This window comes from Tiliqua scincoides, chromosome 4, assembly GCF_035046505.1.
Source record: "Tiliqua scincoides isolate rTilSci1 chromosome 4, rTilSci1.hap2, whole genome shotgun sequence".
NCBI classification, from domain to species: domain Eukaryota; kingdom Metazoa; phylum Chordata; class Lepidosauria; order Squamata; family Scincidae; genus Tiliqua; species Tiliqua scincoides.
In genome coordinates this window covers 133,455,057-133,481,520 of record NC_089824.1, presented here as the reverse complement: position 1 = coordinate 133,481,520, position 26,464 = coordinate 133,455,057, and the positions used below count along the sequence as shown (strand labels likewise).

Genomic DNA, 26,464 nt, shown 5'->3' with positions numbered 1-26,464 from the left:
AGAGTGAATACTGTGTGTGTGTCTCTCACAAACCTCTGTGAGCTTCAGAAGGGCTCCAGACGCAACCAGCACTTTGTTCAGTCATGTTCTGAGTGTCTAGATTCAAACATCTGCGGATTTCAGTATCCACGGAGGTTCTGGGATTTTAGATTATGTCAGAGAGAGAGAAAAAGAGAAGTTTTCCTAAAATATTAGCTATCTTGCATTTTAATTTTAATTTTAAAAAATCTCAGGATTTAATCCTTGATACACTTACCTGAGGATAAATTCCACTGAAGTCAGTGGAATTTACTTCTGAGTAGAGTTGGCACTATTTTTAATAACTGTTATACTGACTTACTAGCTGATTGGGTATGACATCATATCCAACCAAAACATGTGAAGCATGATGTGGGTGTAACATTTATGTACCTCCTAGTCAAAACCATTAAGTCACTTGCCTGTCAGTAGCCTTTAATCATAATAGGTGGGAATGTAATCAATCTAAGCAAACACAAAAGGAAGCAATGAACTCTAATATTCGGTTCTGAAAAATGAGTTAAGTTCTCATTTAAATTTCATCCCCATTTTGCATAATCCTTTAGTTAGATGCCCATTCTTCCTGAATAACTTCTATATTAGCATTGAAACAACTTGGATCAAATTAACAAACCAAGCATCTGCTAGCACTGATATTTTTGGAATCCTTTTTAATTCAGAGGCAATAATAGATTCATTCTGAGATCTGGATACTCTTTCAGTTGCAAAGAGAAAGATTCACCAAAAGCTTGGCCAGCAATGTAACATTTATTGAACTGAATGTTCTGACTAGAATGAGGCTAGAAGTGGTGGATCAAGATACTCTGCTAGTTGTCTCCGCAGGGAATCTGTTCTCCTTAACTTCAGGTCCACAGATTATGTCAACTTCCCTCTTTTGCAAATTGCAAGAGGTCCTACTTCCTAGGCTGAACTGCAGAGGTATTTGCCTCACCATTATTGCTTTATAGACTGCAGTCAGTATAATACTTTATTTTTTGTGCAACCCAACAGCCCCAGCCTGCCATTTTGGTGGATGGATTGTGAGAGGGGCGATTTCTTGAGCTATTGTACAGATGCTTTCTCTCTGGGAGTTTCTTTTGGTTTCACATGTACTGCCAAAGTGATTCAGTTTGTCACATGCTCTGCAGTGCTGCCCTAGAGTTGGGCAATCCTGTTTTACTCTCTGATGCAGTCTCCCATAGTAAAGACTTGCCACGGTATGCATGGAAGACTAGGTAGCTGTTTTCTTCTCACTGCATGTATTTCTAGGGATGCAGGACCCATTAACAGCACTTCTGGTACTGTACATCCCTTAGTCATCGGTCTAGTACAGGGGTGCTCAAACCCCGGCCCTGACATAAGGGCAATGCAGCTCTGAGGTAAGAGAACAAACATTCCCTTACTTTGAGGAGGCCTCCGTGAGTGACACCCAACTGCAGGATGCAGCACACGCCCCATCGGCACCGCTATGCCAGTGCTGAAAAGCACTGACATAAGGGGTTAGGATTGCGCTCTAATACAGCTATCTGTTAAATCCACAAACTTGTATATTGCTACTAGTTTGCTCACAGCAGTGACTTAAGAGTCAATACTTTTCCATCCAGATTGCTCTCTGCTGAAAAATATGTCTCAACAGTTACATTTTGTTTGGGAGAGCAATAAGTGTCTAGGATTTTCAGAACTGTTGAAAGACTAGAATCAGTGTTCAGCTTCAGAATGGTGTGCACATCCCTGCTGCGTTCCCCATGGACATGACACAAAAGTGTTGCTTTCCTTTCTTTTTATCACCTTCTTTCATGGTCCTATCCAGTTATAGCTTAAACTCTTCCTTCCACCAGCTGCATTGTGAACTAGGATGTTGTCTGTGAAATCCAAAGAAACAGACTGCATTTCATTAGCTTACCACTATCGCTTTTACAGTTTGATAAACCTCAGTCTGCCTATAGTCACCATTCTTCAGAGTTAAGGAAAACAGGGTCACCAGAAGTTAGGTGAAGAACAAAAGCTGTATTGAACCAAGAGCTATGTCCAAATTGAGGCAAGGAGCTGTTAACTGAAAAGCGTCTCCAGGGAAAGTATTTCTGCCTCTCCTTGGAACCTGTTCCTTTCAGCTGCAGGTCCATTCGTTACAGATACGTACATGAGCAGGTTTGTCCATAGCGGCGTCGGCCTCTCGTTCACCAAACCCTTGCCTGTTGTCATCCTTCATCTCCTTTGTTCCATGAGAAGCTGCTCACAGTACAGCAGTAGAAGGTCAAAAGGAAGGAAAGTGGGAAAATGGAGAGTACAGATTTGCTACTCTCACTAAATTGGGCTCAACTGCCTGGAACTCACATTTCAGTAGAAATAAATGAAATTAGGAACAGCCAGCTGACCTCTAGTAGGAGCAGGTAGAATTGCACCTATTTGTTATCAAGGATCCTGTCTCATATATGTAAGGTATTTCAAATGTGTGTGAATATCTGTCTGTCAATATAGATATTCACACACACACACACACACACACACAAAGATAGATATAGATTTTAACACACATATATACCCATATATAGATATATAGATAGTTGGTTGAAAAGCAGTATATAAATACTGTTAATAATAATATTCACACACATATATACCGATGTAGATGTAGATACAAGTCCAGCCTATTTATACACAGATTTTTTTATACACAGATTTGACTCAACACGAATGGCCCTTGCAAATGAGAAGGAATGTGCTGATCCCTGGAGAAGGGGAAAAATGCACCCCTTTAAAATCAGTTTAAAAAACTGAACAGTCATTTAACAACAGCTTCCTTAATGAGAGGGGGGGCAGCTGACTGACAATCCATCAATCCTTCTCTCTCCAGGCGACCCCTCCCTTGCACATGAAAGAAAAGTGATCACTTTGCATTGGTGAAGGGTGGGGCTGAGTGAATCGGTTGGAGGAGGACTGATTGATGGATTGTCTTAATGATTCTCATCTTACATCACAAAGGTCAGCAAGGCTGATTTTAAATCACTGGAGCAAGGGAACTTTGTTTTTTAAATTGATTTGCTATAGTGCGTTTTTTTTTTGCTATCCACCTGAGTGCTTGGAACAGAACCCACGTGAATAATTAGTCTCAACCTGTATAGATATTCACACACATATATGCCCATATATATAATTATAATTATATAATTATATATACACACACACACACACACACACACACACACACACACACACACACACACACACACAGTGGTACTTCGCATAACGAATGCCCCGCGCAGCGAAAAACCCGCAGAACGAAAGCGGTGTGCGAAGTTTGGTAACTCACATAACGAATTTTTATGACTTATGCTTCGCATAACGAATTTTTTTTTATTGTCCTGGTTTGTCTTAAGGGGGGATCTTCATGTCCCTTTATGATCCCGTTCACCCTAGTAAGGGGCAGATCTTCATGTCCCTTTATGATCCCGTCCACCCTAGTAAGGGGCGGATCTTCATGTCCCTTTATGATCCCGTCCACCCTAGTAAGGGGCGGATCTTCATGTCCCTTTATGATCCCGTCCACCCTAGTAAGGGGCGGATCTTCATGTCCCTTTATGATCCCGTTCACCCTAGTAAGGGGCGGATCTTCATGTCACTTTATGATCCCGTTCACCCTAGTAAGGGGCGGATCTTCATGTCACTTTATGATCCCGTCCACCCTAGTAAGGGGCGGATCTTCATGTCACTTTATGATCCCGTTCACCCTAGTAAGGGGCGGATCTTCATGTCACTTTATGATCCCGTCCACCCTAGTAAGGGGCAGATCTTCATGTCCCTTTATGATCCCGTCCACCCTAGTAAGGGGCGGATCTTCATGTCACTTTATGATCCCGTTCACCCTAGTAAGGGGCGGATCTTCATGTCACTTTATGATCCCGTTCACCCTAGTAAGGGGCGGATCTTCATGTCACTTTATGATCCCGTTCACCCTAGTAAGGGGCGGATCTTCATGTCACTTTATGATCCCGTCCACCCTAGTAAGGGGAGGATCTTCATGTCACTTTATGATCCCGTTCATCCTAGTAAGGGGCGGATCTTCATGTCACTTTATGATCCCGTTCACCCTAGTAAGGGGTGGATCTTCATGTCACTTTATGATCCCGTCCACCCTAGTAAGGGGCGGATCTTCATGTCACTTTATGATCCTGTCCACCCTAGTAAGGGGAGGATCTTCATGTCAGCTTACTCCCAGGAAAGTGTGCACAGGATTACAGCCTTCAAACTCCCAACTCAGCATCCCCCCCATCGCTCATTCACCCGCTCACTGCCCCATTTCCTTCACGTTTCCCCCCATGATCACGGCAAAAGCAAGCAATTGAGTGCAGCTGCTGTGTCCTCCCCAGCTTAGAGCACAATCCTGTGCATGTCTCCTCAGAAGTAAGTCCCATTGTGCTTACTCCCAGGAAAGTGTGCACAGGATTACAGCCTTCAAGCTCCCCACTCAGCATCCCCCCCCGTTTTTGAAATCCTCTGTTCAGTATGTATGCCTTTAAAGAGCACTTAATAAACACTTTGTAAACCAAATTTGACTTTGTTCTGCCTTTTCTTGCCCATAGGAACACATTAATTAAATTTCAATGCATTCCTATGGGAAAACGCACTTCGCAAAACGAAAAACCCGCATAACGAAAGGATTCGCGGAACGGATTAATTTCGTTATGCGAGGCACCACTGTGTGTGTGTGTGTGTGTGTGTGTGTGTGTGTGTGTGTGTGTATATATGAATGGGTATGATATTAGTTTATTCAAATGTAAAAAGAGAATGAATGAATCCAGGAAGATGGGTTTTTCTTTTTGCACCATAACAGAACACACTTCCATATTTGTACGCATTTTAAACATTTTTGTGGATTTGAGAATAAGAAATTGAACACCTCAGCAAGGAACCCGTGATGGCATCTGTGTTGCCTTAACTGTGATTTCCAGCACAGATTGTGTGATCTCCTCTAATACTGGAATAGTATTACAGCCTATGGTATGCCTTTCACAAAGACAAAACTGTTTTACTTTGGGACTTAAAATCAAGAGCTCTCCTAACAGATGCTGTTAATTAAAAGTAATATGATTCTAGAAAAGGTGGGTGGCAGAAAGAATGGTTAAATGACAATTTGATCCTGTGATTAAAAAAAGAAAATGCGTATTAAGAATATTTCTACTATCCTGTATAAAGGCATATCTTGCTTGCGTTGCAGTCTGTATCACAAGGCATTACATCGTGTTCCATAGAAGACCTAGAAGTGAAAACCTTTTCACATTCACCAATATATTTATTTTCTTCTTCTTCTTTTTCTTTCCTTCTCCAGATGGAACTTGCAAAAGAGGAGAAGTGTGAATTTCTGCCTTTCCTTTCTCCTCGGAAAGTGGTAGTGAAAGGAGGGAAGATTGTTGCTATGGAATTTGTTCGGACTGAGCAAGATGAAGATGGAAATTGGAATGAAGACCAGGATCAGGTTGTCCGCCTGAAAGCAGATGTTGTGATCAGTGCCTTCGGTTCAGTCCTCAGTGACCCTAAAGGTACCTCTGCATACTGTGATTCACTTTCCTATTGAAATCTTATGGATTTCAATAGGAAAGTCAACCATATACCTAATAAAAATTGCTTAACAAAGGTATTATTTGCCTTGTTAAGAAAAAGCATACATGTGGAAATAGCAGTTTTTGAAGTTAGTGGTTTTTATTGGGAAAAGGAGATGAGGGAAAAAGAATAAATCCCCTTCTTCTTGTGCAGCTGTTCTGATCTAGAGTACAGGTGGAGCCTATTTATACATGTGAGTTCCATTCTGTGACTCAGCGGGATTAAGAACAAACGCCTTGTGCTAAATTCCATAGAGTTACGAAAATACGCTGTAGCCTGACACTTGGGGCTGGAAGGAAACTAAGGCAGCTGTTATCAATCCCCTTCCCTCCACTCCTTCACCTCCCCCTCCTCCACTCAGTACTCAGCTCTCCCCATTGCCAGCTGTCCCTGCTTCTTTCACAGGTGGAATGCTCCGCTTTTAAGAGTCTAGTCCTATGCTTGCCTACTCAGAAGTAAGTCCCATTCTAGTCAATGGGGCTTACTCCCAGGAAAGTGTGGATCGGATTGTAGACTAAATCTCATAGTCTTTGGCTTGCAGGGAGGACTTGCTTGCTGGCTGTTTTGTTTGTGTAGGCTGGAGCACAGAGAGCCTGCAGCATCTCAGTCTGAAGGGGAGGGGTCGGAATTTGGAAACACTCCCTGGGTTTTTTAAAGCAATCTCCTCTGTTGCTACCGCGCCTGCCCCTGTGTGTGTGTGTGTGTGTGTGTGAGTGAGAGAGAGAGAGAGTGCTCCACCTCACTGCATGTGCTCTGGCTGCAGAGGTTTTCTGCCCCCCCTTCCCCTCTTCAACCTTCGGCTGGCTGATATCATATCCGCCTCACTCTGCTTCCCAGGTCCACTTGGACATGTCCCAGAGTAGCTGGTGCAGATCTGAGTAGACCCATGCAGGCAGTGGTAGCTTACCCCCAGGCAAAAGAACTAATCTTCCCTTACCCAGTGGAGATCTCTCTTGAAACTCCCTGTGGGATTCAGCACACGCCTGAAGTCCCATTCTAGTCAATGGGGCTTACTCCCAGGAAAGTGTAGATCGGATTGTAGCCTAAATATCATGCTTTGGCTTGCTGGGAAGAGTTGCTTGCTGGGCTGTTTTGTTTGTGTAGGCTGGAGCATGGAGAGCCTGCACCATCTCAGTCTGAAGGGGGGGGGGATTCAGCAAATACTTCCTAGGTTTTTTAAAGCAATCCCCTCTGTTACTACTGCACCTGCCCCTGTGTGTGTGTGAGTGAGAGAGCTCCACCTTGCTGCACGTGTCCTGGTTGCACAGGGTTTTCCGCCCCCCCCCCCCCTTCAGCCTCTTTGCTGGCTCAGGGGCTCCAGGAGTGTTACTGTTCCTTGGCAAGGGGAACCTCTTCCAGGGCTCCAGGGCTATTTCCCTGCCTGTGCGAGTCGGAGCCTTTTTGCAGTGTTTTGGGCTGTCTGGAAATGGAGCCACACGCAAGCGCAGGCAAAGGAGGCAAATGTGTGTGCGACTTTCCATTCTCCCCACTGGATTCGAGTTGAGACAAAATTGAAGATAAAAAATCTGTGGATAAATTGGTTGTACCTGTACTCCCCTCCCATAGCTACTGGTCCTATAGCTGCTGTCAGTCATAGTATCTAGTTTGGCCCTTAGGTTGCTATGTAAGATTTTGAAATCCAGGACCTCCAAAATATCTACTAGCTTTTCAGGAGTTCTAGTAGTAGGCAGACCCACAGGGTCTCCAAGTGTGGATAAAGCATTTGTGTCCAGAGAATGAGCTTAGTTTTGCTAGGGATGGCGAACAGCCTGTGCAGATATGACATTGCGCATCAACTGGAATATCAAAAGACTGTTGCAAAATAGCAGAAAGGTCACAGAGTAGCTTTTAAAATTGCTTTTGTGGAAAGGCTGCTGGGAGCTAGGGAAGCATCTGATTCACAATGACTTGTTGCTATGGTTGATGGGGTTAGAATACTAAGACCAAACAATCTCTTGAGTTGAAAGTGGGGGACATGGTCAGGAAAGGCTTTGAAACAATCCCAGAGGCTAGGTCAGGAGTGTCACACATAAGACCCATGGGCCAGCTGCACCCCCCAGAAGCTCTTTATCCACTCCCCGTGATAATGCTGCTGTCCCAGCACTACCCTTTCAGCAGCACCACTTCTGCTGAGGCTCTGGGAGGGAGAGATAGAAGGAGTTCTCAGAAGTCAAGGATTGCTATGGGGGAAGGGGTAGACCAAGAGGGATGAGAAAGAGGGAGATGCTGCTGAAGTGCTGAGAAAGCCCAATTATCATGCAGGCCTTCCTTTCAGCAGCATCAGTTCTGCAGCAGTGTCACATTGCAGCCCACCTCTCAGTTGCTGAATTGTAAAGTGATGCTGCGGCAGGAACGGCATACTGAAAGGGTGGTCCACTTGATAATTGGCCATCTTCTTAATAGTATCACTTCCTGGTTAGTGATGTCACTTCCGGCTCTCAGCAGGTACCATGATTACTTTTCAAAGTGCCATATGAAAGGAGTTTGACACCCCTGGCCTAGGCAGTAGCTATAGTGAACTCAAGGAGAGAAGTGGGTCAATTGAGTCAGAGCTACTTTCCTGGGAGGAGTGGATATATTGCAAGGTGGCCCACAAAGGATGGCTGTCTAGTCTATGCTAGTACTGCAGCTCTCAGTTGTGGCTGAGGGACAGAAGGGGAAAAGTTGAGCAAGGAGAAGGAAGTCGGTGGTTACCAGTCTTGGTTGCCACTCTGGCACAGTGGTTCTTGGATAGTGACTGGAATGGGGGTGCTTCCTGAAACACCAGTGAGTCAAATGAACAAATGCTTCAGTAGGAAGGCAGACTGACAAGTGAGGGACAAACGACATCAGGGCCTAGTGACCCACTTTTTTTGTATCTTTTGCTCCAATGGAAGCAAAAGTTCTTTGCTTCTTTGCTTTTGTTTGTAGGATCTTTTGTGGAGAGAAATCATTAAGGGATCTTGTTGTTGTTGCTAGAGGGCCCTTGATTGCTCATCCCTGATCCTAAGTGGGTGCCACTGTTGTTTTGTACCTTACCAAGGGTGTAGCAAAGGACAATCTCTGGAGGCCACAGGCCTCTGAAGATTATGCTTATAAATGAAGGAAAAAAGCAACAACATTTGGATATGTAATGAAGTTGAATTAGGGCTTATAACAGCATATTTGAGAAGCCTTGCTACTGTCTAGCCAACTGAATATAGATTCACGGAATCACACTGTTATCAGTATCTTTAGCCTCATCTGGTAGTCATGCAACACCAATTGGTTTACTAGTCTTATTCTGTTTTCTGTAGCCTTGGGTGAGCATAGCAGCCAATGCTGAATTCAGAAGCATGATTGAATCTCAGCTTTTGTAAAAACAAATAATAAAAAAAATTGTTGCATCATTGATGTTTTGGCTAACCATAACACAGGCCTACAAAACTGAGGCTCAGAAAAGTTTTTCCCAAACTTTATGGTGGTTTGATATGAATTTGGGGTGCCGATTCCAAAAATGGCGTCTGTTTTGCCCTATCACGTCTAGTTTTGGAGACACGGCATAGCCTCATTAGTGAATGGTTCAAGCAGCTTCCTCATGAGGAAGCCATGGTGTAAGTTTCCTCATGAGGAAGCTGCTCAAACCCTCACTAAAGAGGCTATGCCGTGTCTCCAAAACTAGACATGATAGGGCAAAACAGATACCATTTTTGGAATCGGCACCCCAAATATACCCAGGAATTGGTGAAACATTTAAGGAAGCAAAATGTATATTGGTCTGTGTAATCAGTAGAGAAATGTAGATGAGAAGATATGGGACATTGGTGATGTTTGGAGGGTTGCAGAGATAAGTGCGTGCATCTTCTTAACAGAAGTGAGGCCGCTTATGCTCAGCTGTCCTTGAACCATGGTTATTGATTCACAGCTGCCATGTGAACTTCCACCCTAGAGTGCCCTTTGCATAGAAACCAACTGACACTGACTTGCCATCCCTTAGATCCCAGGGTTTTTGTTTTGTTTTGTTTTTAAGCCCAATTGTTCACAGAATGTTCTGATGTCCCTTAGCTATGACAGAGAATGTAGCTGTCTAATATCCACAGGGAGCACATTCCACAAGGATGGTGCAGCCACTGAAAAGGCCCTGCTTGTAGTAGTTGCCGGACACTTTTCAAATGGCCCAGGCATCCAGCATAGGACCAGAGTGCATAGGAAAGCACATTCATAGAAAAGCAGTCTTTTGGATACCCAGATTTAGGATTTAGGGTGGAACTGACATTGGGTTGGCATTACTGGATATCTGCCCAGCACCTCAGCGTTTCATATAGTGGTGATGAGTGACTCAAAACCTACCTAGATTGGGGGCAGCTATGGAGAACAGTTTGCCAAAGGCTCTCTGAAATCTTGTCCAACCTTGATTTAAGGTATTAAAAGCCAAAACTGGAGACACAGCTGTAGAAATTCCTAGTCAGTCTACATAATTTTCCATCAAATCCTCAGCCCCTTTTCTGCCTGTTCAGTATCATGATAGCTTCTTGGTAGAGGAGCACACTGCTATAGCCCTGCAACTTTGGCCTGGGCCAGATGTGTTACTGACAGTTTAGATGCCGCCGTAGCATCACATCCAACGAATAGTGAAAACATAATAATGCAGAAACCTTTATGCATCTAATGTTGTTTCTGGTGAACTCCCATTTGATGTAATAGAAGATAAATCGTTTTCATTGGAATTAATTTTTTTTAAAAAAGGGGATAAAACAAAGAGTTACTTAAAAGAGCTATTTTCAGCCCAGAATCACATTGCTGAATGTTGTCTTAGACAGTGGCTGTGAAGCACAATGTGATCGTTCTGTAATTATTTTTTCTTTTCTCCAATAGCTGTACAAGAATAGAGTTTTCTCCCTGGTGAACAGCTATGTTCAGAGTTTCTGCTTATCATTATTTGTCAGGTTTCACTAGGAGTTGATATCACATATGCTCTTACTAGGAGACCATTGATAAAACTTAAGTTTTGTACCAGTGCTGGACCCAGAATACCATATTCTATTTCCGCATTACTTACAATAAAGAACAAAATCCCCCTACCTCAAAAAAAGAAAAAGAAATTTCCAACGTTTGTTTTTAGAATACAAACATAGCTTTAGTGCCTGCACTATCCGTAAATAAATAAACATGAATCTATTAGAATGTATTGGAAGATGAGTGGACTCAGACTATTGCAGATTTAACATAATAATGCACACCAGCTGTTTAGGTAGAGAAGTCTGGAAAACATTCTTTAAAAAAAGTTCTGTAGGAACATGTGGCAGCCTTACAATATTCATTACACTCTCCCTTCCCCTATGAATCTGCTTGCTCAGTTTACTCAACTGAGGACTTAATCCATTCCCCCCTTCTTCTGAGATCTGTGGGTGGGCCACATGATAGGACCTTTTCGGTCACAGCCACAAGGTTGTGGAAGTCCTTTCCCCTTGAGACCCAATGGCCCCTAAGTGTTGATTTGTGATTGTCTGATTACAACTTTTTTAAAAAATTTGTTTAGAGTTAGACAGGTGTTTAATTGGGTTTATGACCCTAACGGACCCATCCTGTAAGACCTCACCACCTGCAGAATGCGTGTTCCACTGGTGGTGACTGCTGCAAAAGTGCCGTAAAGCGCTTTCTGGAGGTGCACTGAATAGCATTTTGCTGGGACACTGGTGGGATGGCCAAAGCCTTCCCACATATGTCATTGGCACTCCCGCCACCCTTCAAAGAAGATAAGCCAGCAGGAGAGACCGGAAGGGTAGAAAAGAGCAAAACAAGCAGGAAGGCTATGGGGGGGTGGGGTGGATCTTTTGGCAATTGTGAGCATCACATTCTGTTTCCTCCAGCAGCACTCTCCCCACCTCCTTTCTCTCCTCAGACTTGCACTAGTGAAATTGCAGAGCAGCAGGGTTATGAAGGTTTAATCTTCTTTCCCTGCTGAAATCTCCTGATCCACCACCACTGTTCCCCTTGCTGGATACAGTGCATCTGTTTTTTCTGCAACTGCAGCAGCGGGTAGGGGAGGATAGGATTGGACTATAAATAGTTTTGATTAATGTTAACTGTGTTCTCAAATTTTTAAGCTGTTGTTGGTTATTTGGTTTTCTTTAATTGTGTTCTTAGGTGTCTTGTATTGATTTTATTGGATTATTGTATTTTTTTTTTCTTTGCATGCTATTTATTTTCACATTTGAATGCTTCCCTTCCGCCAAGGTCCTCCTGGCACTGTACCTGGCTCCTCCTTCTCTTTTCATCACAATTGACCAGAATTGGGTCCTGATTTAAATTGAATCCTTGTTTTAGGAGGCTGCTCTCCAAACTAAGGCATGGAAATCTCATCCATTGCTTCAACTCAATTTATTGCTTTACCATAAATTCTTCCCGCCCACCCCATTTCTGACATACGTAAATGATGTTGGGACAAATTATTGTCCCTAATTTTAAAGCGGAGGCTCCAAACTTATTCCTCTAGATGAGATGTCCTTGGTGAACAAGCTCTGTAATCAATAGGGTCTCTTATTCTGGTGAATTTCTTTCTTTCTGACGGATTTGTAGCTTGGAAAGATTCTTGTCTTGGCTCATCGTGCAGAGTGGGTCTTTGTGTGTTGTTGTTTTTTAACCCATATGATTGTTTAAGTGAGTCACTATATTTTCCGACTGCAGCCAATGGTACTCTGCCAATTTTCAGTGAAAGAAGTCTGTAAGATGTATATCAAAAATAACATTAATGAGCTGCGAACGCCAAAATTACAGGAACTTATGAAATTGGTTAAACATAAAATACCATTAAACTGTTTACTGAGGCTTCACAGATATACTGCAGCTAATGAGCATTTCTGCTATTTAAATAAGCCCAAATTGAACACACATTACATGGATACATAATTAGTCATGGCAGTCAAGCACACACAGTGTCACTTTTAAAGCTTTATTTGAGGAATCTTTTCCATTTGATTTGTTTTGCTAATTAAAATATTTTCCAGCTTTCCAATATATCTTAATATTACAGGGTGTTCCCCCCTCCTTTCCAAAGTAGTCTATAATTGGCGGATGCTTTCCCATTTGGATCTGTTTGCACAATGAAGATAGCCGTTTGAACTATAATGTACTGTACAAAATTATGTTGGCATTTGTGTTCGTGCTGGTGGTGTCCATTCTGAATGATCCCGTAAGTTCATGTGGTTGTTGTCTACAGTACTGGCTGTCTTTCATATCTGTTGCAGTGGTTCCCAAACCTTTTCAGCTGGCCCACTGGGCCATTGGCTGCGGCTCCCCAATAGGGCTACAATCCTATACATTGTATAGGCCAGGGGGAGGGTTGTGAGGAATCCGCAGTTCCCCTGGCTGGTTTCCGCAGCTCCCCAGGGATCCACGGTTCACAATGTGCTATTGGAATGCAAGATGCCACTGCAATGGAATGAACTGGGAATTTACATTTAGCCATTGTGGCATCAGGGTTAGCTCCCCCATTACTTCTTTCCTACATTGTTCTGTTCTGTTTCCTACAAAGTTCCAAACAACACAGTCCTGGAACGTGCTGGAATCCCTAGCATGTATGCACTACTGAAACAGAGACGCCTGCGTTGGCTCGGTCATGTCGTGAGAATGGATGATGGCCGGATCCCAAAGGATCTCCTCTATGGAGAACTCGTGCAAGGAAAGCGTCCTACGGGTAGACCACAGCTGCGATACAAGGACATCTGCAGAAAATAACATAGAGAGATTCCTTTTGTCTATTTGAGATTTGTTTCTTATCCCTATTCAACAATCAGTACAACAGAGTCTTCTGTATCTGATATAGATGGTGGTCACAGCCAATCATGTTCTATTCAATTTAATTCAAATGGCAACAACAGATCACTTTTAGTGATAATCCTAACCAACTTCCCAGCACTGACATACCTATACCAATAGGGTGTCTGCTGCATTCTGAAGCTGGGTGGCAGTCATGGAGGCTCTTTAAAGTAAGGGAATGTTTGTTCCCTTACCTTGGAGCTGCATTTCCCTTGCCTTGGTGAACATAAGAACATAAGAACAGCCCCACTGGATCAGGCCATAGGCCCATCTAGTCCAGCTTCCTGTATCTCACAGCGGCCCACCAAATGCCCCAGGGAGCACACCAGATAACAAGAGACCTCATCCTGGTGCCCTCCCCTACATCTGGCATTCTGACTTAACCCATTCCTAAAATCAGGAGGTTGCGCATACACATCATGGCTTGTACCCCATAATGGATTTTTCCTCCAGAAACTTGTCCAATCCCCTTTTAAAGGCGTCTAGGCTAGACGCCAGCACCACATCCTGTGGCAAGGAGTTCCACAGACCGACCACGCGCTGAGTAAAGAAACATTTTCTTTTGTCTGTCCTAACCCGCCCAACACTCAATTTTAGTGGATGTCCCCTGGTTCTGGTATTATGTGAGAGTGTAAAGAGCATCTCCCTATCCACTCTGTCCATCCCCTGCATAATTTTGTATGTCTCAATCATGTCCCCCCTCAAGCGTCTCTTTTCTAGGCTGAAGAGGCCCAAACGCTGTAGCCTTTCCTCATAAGGAAGGTGCCCCAGCCCCGTAATCATCTTGGTCGCTCTCTTTTGCACCTTTTCCATTTCCACTATGTCTTTTTTGAGATGCGGCGACCAGAACTGGACACAATACTCCAGGTGTGGCCTTACCATCGATTTGTACAACGGCATTATAATACTAACCGTTTTGTTCTCAATACCCTTCCTAATGATCCCAAGCATAGAATTGGCCTTCTTCACTGCCGCCGCACATTGGGTCGACACTTTCATCGACCTGTCCACCACCACCCCAAGATCTCTTTCCTGATCTGTCACAGACAGCTCAGAACCCATCAGCCTATATCTAAAGTTTTGATTTTTTGCCCCAATGTGCATGACTTTACACTTACTGACATTGAAGCGCATCTGCCATTTTGCTGCCCATTCTGCCAGTCTGGAGAGATCCTTCTGCAGCTCCTCACAATCACTTCTGGTCTTTACCACTCGGAAAAGTTTGGTGTCGTCTGCAAACTTAGCCACTTCACTGCTCAACCCTGTCTCCAGGTCATTTATGAAGAGGTTGAAAAGCACCGGTCCCAGGACAGATCCTTGGGGCACACCGCTTTTCACCTCTCTCCATTGTGAAAATTGCCCATTGACACCCACTCTCTGCTTCCTGGCCTCCAACCAGTTCTCAATCCACGAGAGGACCTGTCCTCTAATTCCCTGACTGTGGAGTTTTTTCAGTAGCCTTTGGTGAGGGACCGTGTCAAACGCCTTCTGAAAGTCCAGATATATAATGTCCACGGGTTCTCCCGCATCCACATGCCTGTTGACCTTTTCAAAGAATTCTATAAGGTTTGTGAGGCAAGACTTACCCTTACAGAAGCCATGCTGACTCTCCCTCAGCAAGGCCTGTTCGTCTATGTGTTTTGAGATCCTATCTTTGATGAGGCATTCCACCATCTTACCCGGTATGGATGTTAGGCTGACCGGCCTATAGTTTCCCGGGTCCCCCCTCTTTCCCTTTTTAAAAATAGGCGTGACATTTGCTATCCTCCAGTCTTCTGGTACCGTGGCCGTTTTGAGGGACAAGTTGCATACCTTAGTCAAGAGATCTGCAACTTCATTCTTCAATTCCTTAATAACCCTTGGGTGGATGCCATCAGGGCCCGGTGACTTATTGATCTTTAATTTATCAATGAGGTCTGAAACATCTTCTCTTTTAACCTCTATCTGACTTAACTCCTCGGTTAGGAGGGGCCGTTCGGGCAGCGGTATCTGCCCGAGGTCTTCTGCCATGAAGACAGATGCAAAGAACTCATTTAATTTCTCTGCCATCTCTAAGTCTCCTTTTATCTCCCCTTTCCCTCCCTCACCATCCAGAGGGCCAACCGCTTCTCTGGCGGGTTTCCTGCTTCTAACATATTTGAAGAAGCTTTTATTATTCCCCTTAATGTTGCTGGCCATGCGTTCCTCATAGTCTCGCTTGGCCTCCCCTATCACCTTCTTACATTTCTTTTGCCACAGTTTATGTTCCTTTTTATTCTCTTCATTAGGGCAAGACTTCCATTTACGGAAGGAAGCTTTCTTGCCCTTCACAGCCTCTCTAACTTGGCTGGTTAGCCATGCGGGCACCCTCCTGGATTTAGTGGAACCCTTCTTTCTTTGCGGTATACACCTCTGCTGGGCCTCTATTACTGTTGTTTTAAGCAGCCTCCATGCACTCTGGAGAGACTGGACTCTTTTTACCCTCCCTTTCAACCTCCTTCTAACCAGCCTCCTCATTTGAGGGAAGTCCGCCCGTCGGAAGTCAAGGGTTTTTGTTAGAGATTTGCCTGGTATTCTTCCCCCAACATGCACGTCAAAACGGATCGCAGCATGATCACTGTTCCCCACTGGCTCAGTAACGTTTACATCTCTAACCAGGTCCTGCGTACCACACAAAATTAAATCCAGAGTCACCTGTCCTCTGGTGCTGGAAAGTTGGTTAGGATTATGTCCTTATTCTCTCAAATATTCAATGTGTATTTGACCAGATGACCTTAAGCAGTGTCATACCCGAGGGGGGACGGACAAGGGGTGCAGATGGCCAGGCGCCAGGAATTTAGGTGCTTTAAGAAAGGGGAGGAGGGTAGGAGGGTAGCCCTCAGAATGGCCAGGGAGCTGACCCGACAAGAAGTGTTGCGCGTGAATCAAGGAGGCACGCGCTGCTTCAAGCACTGAAGGAGCCCTTTGCACTGCTGCTAGGGGCACAGAAGGCTCCACTGGAGCTTTTTTGAGCCACTGGAAATGACATCCAGGAGGGGAGTGCTATTTCCAGGAGGTGGGCAGTGCTTGCCTCCTGGGTGCCTTCCAGCGGTGCAGAAAAGCTCAGATGGAGCCTTGCATGCCACTTCCTGTGCCACTTCCATGGCACAGAAGGCTACATCGGAGCCCGGGCTGCCTCCTTACTCTCCTCTTTTTTCAAAAAAAGTGACATCATCGTAAATACTTCCAGGTCAGGGGACGGTGGATAGGGGGTGGTCTCAGTGGGAAAACCACCAGGACCACCACTGGTCTTAAGAAACATTCTTTCTGAAGGTGATACAAGATAGACAATATGTCTGAAAGCCAGGTGATCATGGATAAAAATGGCCTGAATACCTGGTGCTTATTTTATTCATTTATTACATTTTTATCCATCCCTTCCTCAAGCTCAAGTCAGTGCACTGAGTAGATAAGAGAGGTAGTGACTCACCTAAGATCACCCAGTAAGCTTTTACTGTGACTGTGCAGGGAGCTGAATCCAGGTCTCCCTGGTTTTGATTCAATACTCCAACCTAGCTATTTTCTACCTTTTTCACCTCATGGCACACTGAGAAGGCACTAAAATTGTCAAGGTACGTCCTCAGTTTTTTGGCATTCGACTCCACGTTGCTGGCCTGGGGCTCACATTCCCCAGTGGCCCTCCTAATATATGACCCTCCCCCAAAGTCCTGTGGCCCATCTGCAGACCATCTATGGCTTTCCAGTGTGCCACAGCACAGTGGTTGAAAATCGCTGCTCTAACCATTCCAGTATCCAATCACCCAAGTTGCCGTGCAATGGATAATCTTGGTCAAGTCACTATCTCACATCCCAGTCTATCTCACAGAATGAAGATATGCTACTCAGAATATGCTACCATTAGCTCTCTGGTGGCAAGCCAGTTAAAAATGTAGTTGCTGAATAGTCTGATCGATCAAACTTTCACTGCTTTTATCATCTGTGAACTACCTCTCTGAAGTGCACATGCAAGGTTTTTGAAAATCATCTGTACAACTGGGCTTTTTAGGAAAAAAAATTCTTTAAGATATTAAACTAACTCAGCTGTTTTGGATTTAGTTACCAGGAGGAAAAAAAAAAGTTCAACCAAATGCATGCTTTGTTTAATTTGGTTTGGTTTTCTGCAAGCCATGGGACTTTAAAGGAGACTAATCACTTCTGATCCTGAAAGTGACACAGTATTTCCAGTTTTAAAATTAGCTGCTGAAACATGCAAAACAGTTCCTTTTTCTGAGTATTTTTTTTTTTGTCAGAGCCATCAGTGCCTTATCTCAGCATTCAGAATTTCAAAATGTTTTGTGCTTGGCATTATCACTATTAGCAGCCCTATGCAGTATTCATATTAATTTGTCATAATAGTATTTTGTTGACTGTATCAAAAATGAGATATAGAGCCTAATTATGACTTTCTTCCAATGTATTTTGAGATAATACTGCCTGTATATGAGGCTAAATCCAATCAGTTCTTTTTCCCTCCCTTTGCTCTGACCTCCCAGATTCCTTTAGTCACACCACGGGCCGTGATCCAAAGGAACTATCTCCACACGGTCAAAAGCTGCTCATACTATTTGTTGATTCTTTGACATTTTCACTGTAGCTGCTCCAAGCTGAACATATGAATCAGCGCTGTGAATCAGTCTTCTTTCTCTTTCTTCTTTCATATCCCTCCTGAATATCCATTAGTTTAGGATGTCCTTTCTCAAAAGTGCCTAACTCTGCTGGTCTGTGCCCCTGCTACCACCAACCTCAACTGCATCATCATCAGTCTCTGTTTCCCCCCCCATCCCATTATTTAACCCATTGATGTGGAAATTGAGAATGAGAAAATGTGCAAACGCAGCTCCTTCTTCTAATTACAGTTTTGACTTTACTGAGGGTTTCCCAAGGCAAAACACAGCTGCCTGGGCTCATCTCTTGTAAAAACAGAACACATCTTTGACACTGTTCTACGACAACTGAGAAATAATCTTGTCATATGCCACCAGGTTTCTCTTTTACATATATGACAGCACAGCTACATCAGTTTAATTGACCTTAGCAATCTGCATCTGCGTGCGCTATGTCCCCAAGGTTTTTCCTCTGTCTTTTAGAGGCAGAGGTGCCATGGGTGCCATGGTACTGTACAAGTTATTAATTATGGTGTGGGGATTGAGATGTGTTGAAATAATGGTTTCATCAACATAGAAGCTAAATAAGTAAGAAGCTTACTTGGAAGCTAAATAACTTAGATTTTCTTTTTTTTTTTTGATGACAGATTATTCCAAATTTGCAAAGAGCAACATTTTGAAATTAAGACTAATTTTGTCCTAATGAGCAAGACAAGACTCTTCTGTTTTATTGCCAGCTTCTTTATACTATCTCTCACTGTTACCCAGTTCTGACATATAGGAGATGATCCTGTGTATAACCCTATTTTCATAATTGATAGGTAATATCAGAGATGAGGCAATAACCAATTACATGCTTATTCTTTTCTTTCTCCAAGGAACTCTTATCCATTTTTATGCCTATGAGTTATCAACTAGTCTTGAGGTTCACCCTGGTAGTTTTGTGACTGCATGAGGAGTTGAACCCAGCTTCTCCAGTCTCAGGGAGAAAAGGAATGCCTTGATCCTGGTGATGATACCTGATGAGGGCACCAACAAATTCATTGCCAGCCAACTTGCAATTACTGTGGTTTTAACTACGGTACTGCAGTTACTACAGCTAAAACAACCAATTTCTCATTACTGCAATTCGTAATGTGTTCAGGGTATGGAAATCTTAGATCTATTTTTTTTGCTGGTGTAAGTCAGCTGACATAAATCCAAGGAGACTACTGGATGTGGGTCCAGGCTGAAAAAAGGATCTCAGCCACTGAAATCCTTACCCCCTGGCCCAGCCCGCACCCCACGCCAATCCTCCCCTGAACTGCCCCGCTGCCAATGTGGTACTTACTGGCTCCCATACCATTGGAAGCAAGCAAGCAAAACGGAGTTGATCCTAACTTTACGTGGGCAGATCTCACAATCTTCCAGTGTGAGGCCTGTATAGGATTGGGCCAAAAGGCAGCAGACTGGGCTCTTAGGTATACCAGAGCAGTCCAACCCATATTGCTGCCAATTATAGAAACAAAAGTTGTTGCATCTCGTGTATTCCTGTGGCATCTGAAATGGGCATTTTACTCATAGACTCAAACCATAAAGCCTGCATTTCGAACTCTTGAGTCCCTGATAAATGCTCACAGTGTGAACTCTTGTTTCCATTTAGCTGTTATCTCTGTGTGATCTACTCCCTTCTCTTTTCTCCTTTCTTTTCCATACAGTAAAAGAAGCTCTGAGTCCTATCAAGTTTAACAAGTGGGGTCTCCCTGAAGTTGATCCAGAAACCATGCAAACAAGTGAGCCATGGGTGTTTGCAGGTGGGGACATTGGTGGAACAGCAAACACTACAGTGGAATCAGTGAATGATGGAAAGCAAGCCTCCTGGTATATGCATAAGTACATACAGGTGAGTCTTCTCTGTCTCTCTTTTGACTTTTTATGTTAGGTACATATTTCCTCCTTACTTCAAAAATTATTGGACTATCTATAAGCAATAAAACAGTTCAGATGCAATTGATACCAGTGCCTTGGAGTGTTGCCCTAGCAGTGAAAATGGGTGTGAGACCTAAAGAAAGCTAGTGGAAGCAGGGGCATTGCATGATCAGTAAAGGAAAGTGTAACTGCCATATGAACATAGAGGCTGCCTTGTGCTGAATCAGGCCATTGGTTCACCTAGCTTAGTATTTTCTGCTTTGGTAAATGGAGAAACATCTTATAAATATTAAAACTGTACGGCATTGCACAGTGTGAGACTAAAAAAAATAAAAGATAACTATAAGTGTTGTCACCTGGGGCAGAAATTATTATGTATAGGGGTGTTCCTAGCAGCACACATAGAAACGCATAACAAGGACACCTGTACAAAGAGAGCTGTCTACCTCTCTGGTAAATCTGATAATCACTCAGGAGACCACAGGAAGAAGGCAAGAGTCCCAGCATATGGACAGAAAATTCTGCCACTAAAAACTGTGTAACAAACCAGCTCAAGCAAGTGAAGGAGCAGTTCCACCAACTGGCGCTGAGAGGCTCGTACGTCCTGCTCTTTGCTTGCTCTGCTACTGCGAATGGGCCTTCCTGCAGTGGTAAACAAGTCATACGACAGATGCAGTCTGTAAAACACAGCAGATCATAAAAACGAGGCCATTAATGCAAAACAAAAATGTGCTCTTGTCTTCTCAACTGTCTGCAACCAAAGACTAGCACTGAAAATTCCATTTGCAGCTAGCTATTCAGGTTGAAAAGTATTCATATTACGATAGTGAATTCTGATAGAGGATTTTTTCCCCCATTTTTGAAACCCTAATAGGCTAGCTAACAATCTGTAAACGTTTGAATACAGAAAATGGGACACACTTCTGTAGCTATTAGTTTGTCACCATGTCTAATCCTATGTCAAGAATATAGTTTAAGGAGTGTCTGCTGATAAGAGAAGTGTTTTTTAGCTATAATTCACTATCTTCTCTCTGCACTGGATTAGATTGTACTATCCGCTAAGCAAATCTCTAGTACAGTGTCCCCCAAACTTTCTAGTGCCACAACCCTCCTCATCCTCCACAGGTGGGTTGTGGCCCAGTGCTTCCTGCCATACTGCAAAGCCTTGCTGGGAGCCTCCAGAGGCCACGTTCGGTTCGCACCTGGTCCACGACCCACTCTGTTGGCCTTCGCAGACCTTCCTTCTCCATAGCCAGCACCGATTACCTTGCAAGCCCTGCCTTGATCAGTAGACAACCAGCTCCTAGACTTTTTGACTGCAGTGAACTGGGACAGCTCCAAAGTCAGGAAGAGCCAAGGGAGTCACTCTTGGACAGAAACCCTAGCAGCATTTGCTTCTGTTTCATTTGTGTGTGTGGGGGCTCCTGGTTCGAATGGTAGTCCATCAGTTTTGACCATAGTATGGAGCAGATGAGGAAAATGAGGGAGACACTTGGGCCCCCGCTCCCCCACTACCACATGGGCTCATAATCTATAACCATTATGGGATTTTTAAAAAATCCTATTTGTATTTAACCACAACGTAAAAGCATGAAAGAAAGCTGAACCGCAAAGTTGTTGCAGGAAGCCAGCAATGTTGTTTGGCTAGAATGTTTAGAATGCAGCCTTGGTTATCGTGCACAGAATAATTTATAACATCCAGATTGAGATCTTTACCTTTCTCCAGGAGCGCTACTCATTTCAGTGAGGATTGCACAAAGTAATTGAGGCAAAATCTTTATGCTGAATTAGACCCAATTGCCTTTATTCCATCAGTCTGTGTATAAGTTTTTTTGTTTTGTTTTTTAACTTTTTACAAGAGTCTCTGTCTGTGGTACTGTTGTTCAGGGACTTTAGAGGGAAGTAGTTTTTAAAAGGTGGGGGAAAGGTGCCACAAATGCTGGCGAGGTTTTGTTAAATAGGGACATTGTTATAGAGTTGTCTGTGTAGATTGCATTTAAAATAGAGAAATGTTTTCAGTTAGCTTCTATATGTTTTATTGCAAGATGTGAAAAAAAAACAACCCACACCTGCAACATTTCTAGTATGGTGTAGGCTAATCAGATGCAAATATATGTTTAATTAGTTGGATTAATCAGGATTTTTAAATCATTTCAATGAAGGTATGTAATGCTGTATTAAAAAAAAACAACTCTTCTAACGTGTTATAGTTTTATATAGTAGGTTTTTTGTCATCTTTGGCTGTCTTGAACAATTTTTTCTTCTTTTAGAGAGCTGTAAGTGCAGGAACTCAGTAAATAATCCAAAACGGAGTGCTTGTTGTGTGTAATGGTTTGAGCTGTGCACCAGCATAAGAACCTAAGTAGAGCCCCATTGAATCAGACCAAAGGTCCATCTAGTCCAGCTTCCAGTATCTCACCTTGGCTCATCATTGGATAGAGCTGTGAGGCTCCTGAGATTCTAGAAATGGAACACCTCAGGCTGCAATCGTATACATACTTTCCTGGGAGTAAGCCCCACTGAACACAATGTAGCATACTCCTGAGTAGACATGCATAGAATTTTGCTGTCATTCTCTTTGCAAGCATGGTAGCTGGCCTGCTGCATGTCAGCACCCCCAGGCCAATGAGTGGTATTGCCACTGATAATTCAACAGGTGACACGGGGGGGGGGGGGCAGTTGGGTCCCACTGGATCCTTGAAAGCTGCTGCCATTGCCTGGCCCCTGAATCTGAGCATCAAATCCTTTTAGTCCTTTCTCACATGTGCAGCCCAATCCTAACTAAATTCCCCCACAACAATGCAGCTTTGCCGCCAGAGCATGTGCTGCCTCCTGCAGGGAAGGGGGGATCTAATGGTCTCTTCCAAATAAGGAAACTGTTCCCTTGCCTGAGAGTAAGCCACTGCTGCCTGAATGGGCCTACTCAGACCTGAGCCAACAGTTTTGCTGTTGAAGTCCAAGTGTACCTAGGAAGCCATGAAGGGGATAGGATATTGGTGGCACTGATCTACCAGTCTCTTCCCTATTCCTCCCCCTCCATGCCCTATTCTTCCTACCTGCAGCCTCCATCCCATCTCCCATGCTGACATACCAGCTCTGGGGATCATTTCAGGGGCTGCTGGTGCTCAGCTGCAACCACTCGCCTCTTGAGCAAAATGGTTTATCACTGTTTGCAACATGCATAAAGGACTTTGGGCTGCCAGAAAGCTAGGATTGGGTGCCTGACCTGGCAATTGCTGCTGCTCTAGGGGCAGAAAGTGAGGGAAAACAATGCAGGAAGGGAAGTGTGCTACTCCAGGTGATTCTGGTGCATGATACGCTGCTACAAAACTTGCCTACATGTAAAAACATAAGAACATAACAATAGCCCTGCTGGATCAGACCATAGGCCCATCTAGTCCAGCTTCCTGTATCTCACAGTGGCCCACCAGGGAGCACACAAAACAACAAGAGACCTGCATTCTGGTGATATCCCTTGCATCTGGCATTCTGACGTAATCCACTTCTAAAATCAGGAGGTGGCACATGACTTGTAATCCATGATGGACTTTTCCTCCAGAAATATGTCCAATCCCCTTTTAAAGGCATCCAGGCCAGATGTTATCACCACATCCCATGGCAAGGAGTTCCACAGTCTAACTGCACGCTGAGTAAAGAAATATTTTCTTTTGTCTGTCTTAACTCTTCCAACACTCAATTTTAGCTGCTGTCTCCTGGTTCTGGTGAGAGGGAAAAGATCATCTCTCTATCCACTCTATCCATCCCCTGCATAATTTTGTATGTCTCAATCATCTCCCCCCTCAGGCGCCTTTTTTCTAGATTGAACAGCCCCAAACCCTGTAGCCTTTCTTCATAAGGGAGGTGCCCCAGCCCAGTAATTTTAGTGCTCTTTTATGCACCTTTTCCATTTCCACTATATACTTTTTGAGATGTGGTGACCAGAACTGGACGCAATACTCCAGGTGTGGCCCTGCCATCGATTTGTACAACGGCATCATAATATCAGCCATTTTATTCTCAGTGCCTTTTCTAATGATCCCAAGCATAGAATTGGCCTTCTTCACTGCCGCCACACATTGGGTTGACACTTTCATCGAGCTGTCCACCACCACCCCAAGATCCCTCTCCTGATCTGTCACAGATAGCTCAGAACCCATTAGTCTATATGTGAAGATTTGATTTTTTTTGCCCCAATGTGCATGTCTTTACACTCACTTACGTTGAAACGCATCTGCCATTTTGCTGCCCATTCTTCCAGTTTGGAGAATGCCAATTCTCCCCATGTAAAATTGGGGAATGTCATTTACTCAGCTTGCAGCTGGTGTATTAAGTGCTGGATCAGGGGATCCAGGAAAGGGATTCATTCCCTTTCCTCTCATCTACCCTCCTACATTACCTTCTAGAACAGAAGAAACCACCAGAGAAGGTGGGAGAGAAAAGGGGGAGGGAGGGAAGATGAAAGGGTGAAGGGGGATTGGAGACCCACAGGAAGGGGATAGATGGGGGACACCATTGCATCCTCAGTCAGGGGTGTGGCAGGGTCAGAAATGATTTGGAATCTCCTTTCAGTTCTCAGCCATTTTTCCCTTCCTTTTTTTAAGGAAATGGCTTCATCTGTTCCAATCTGATTTGAGTTAGGGCTGCAAGCCCATTATTCCTTTTTCCTCTGCAAAAAAACCTTGTTGGACCTGCAGCCCCACTTTTTTTTTTACTCAAAATGCATTCAAAAGCATTGGAGGAAATCTGACAATTCATAGCTTGTCGATTGGAATTTTAGATCAAGCAGGTTTAATATGAGAGTGTTTTCGTTACCCTTTGCAGGTTTTGAGGGAGCTTATTCGACCTTACTGTCTCACCATGAAGCTAATGGGAAAAGCCTTGCAGCAATCTTCACAGGAAAGTTTCCAAATGTCAAGCACCATCTTTCCAGCTGCTAGATGAATGGGTAGCCACAAGGCATTTATTTGGGTGTGCGGTCCCTGTAAAATCTGGTTGCTGTGGTGGAGATTACTGTAATTTGGCAATTGCTTTGCCAGTATTTTGGACCGCTTGCAGTTGTAAGCGTTGGATTGGGGGCATAATTTGTAGAAAGTTGTAATTTAGAGGCAGGTCAAAGCATCATAGCTTTTTCATAGGGTAATATTATCACCCTTTCTGTCTTTCTCATTTACATGTGTGCAGTTCTCGGTGATGCTCTGACTGCTGAAGTCTCTCCAGCTTGAGAGAAAAAAATATACATACTCATGAAGCAGATTGGTGCGCTCTCAATGGCAGCCTCTTGAGTACGCAGGATGGTAAAGCTTTCAGCCTGCCAAGTTTATCAGGGCATCTATGTTATGGTTTTTCATTAATGGTGTACAGTTAAGGGACAGCATTGGAAAAGTGCTACCAACGATTTCTGTGCTACAAAAAGCCATCAGTGTTTCTTTCTCTGATATAATATCCTGCTGAGTGCCAACATCAAAACTTTAAAATCAGGCCAATAAGCCATTGTCTGCAGAAAGTTCTTACACCTTCAGCCCTGAACTATCAATTGCTAGTGCAAGTGTCAGATAGATAGATAGATAGATAGATAGATAGATAGATAGATAGATAGATAGATAGATAGATAGATAGATAGATAGATAGATCGATCGATCGATCGATCGATCGATCGATCGATCGATCAAGAGCCTTAATTTGCCTTATATTGAAACAGAACATTGGTTCCCCTTGCTCAGTCTTGAGTGCACTGACTGGAAGTGGCTTTCCTGGGTTCCTGATGGCAGGGGAGGGGTCTTCTCTTTTGCCCAGAGATGTGCAGTGCGGGGGCAGCAGGTGAGGCAGAACCACCCCACCGTAGTCCACGGAAAAGCACCACAGCCACCCCACCCACTTAAAACAGAGGAGGCTCTCCTTACACGATACAAAGCAGGTGTAAGGAAAGCCTCCTCAGGTCTAAGGAGAACCTCCTCATGAGTATGCAGCCACAACAACTGTGATGCTTTTCTGTGAACAACAGCAGGGCAGTTCTGCCTCTCCTGCCACCCCTGCACCTCATGTCCCTGCTTTTTCCTGATTGACTTGGCATTTTGGAACCTTACTGTTCTTGGACTTTCCTTCTCTGTTTCCATCTTAGTTTCTGGTATCCTCACTGAAGTCTTCTGTTCTGTGAACTGACTTGCTTATTGATCCTTATTACGTTTGTTGCCCATGAACCGCTCGACTGTGATCTAAGATCGCATGATCTTTGGGGCATTTTAGCACAACCTAAGGATTCTCTCTCTTGCAGTGTTTGAAACACTAAGGGCACAATTCTATGCGTGTCTGCTCAAAAGTAAATTCTATTGTGATCAATGGAACTTACTCCCAAGAAAGTGTGGATAGGATTTCAGCCTACGCCAGGAAATTTAAGTTTTAGACCATTTTTCTCCTCTTCTGAGATTCTGTGTCTGTTTTGTGTCTGCATTTAAGACTACAAGATACTTTAATACTTAACAAATAACAGTGGGTGAGAGAGACAGCTAATGTATTTATGTTCCATTGAGAATTCACCTTAGTAG

The 26,464-nt window shown here is 43.8% G+C and overlaps 1 protein-coding gene across 4 annotated transcripts in view; it reads left to right on the top strand.

The window, feature by feature from the left end:
* Window positions 1-26,464, top strand: part of DPYD (dihydropyrimidine dehydrogenase) — a 533,115-nt gene that overhangs the window by 281,097 nt on the left and 225,554 nt on the right. For 3 of the 4 annotated variants that reach the window (XM_066623608.1, XM_066623607.1, XM_066623609.1), the window contains 2 exons: window positions 5,345-5,555; window positions 19,712-19,896. In XM_066623608.1, coding sequence (XP_066479705.1) covers window positions 5,345-5,555; window positions 19,712-19,896 — 396 coding nt within the window. Of the gene's footprint in view, window positions 1-5,344; window positions 5,556-11,811; window positions 11,872-19,711; window positions 19,897-26,464 lie in introns of those variants that run through there. The other variant, XM_066623610.1, reaches the window with a different exon arrangement.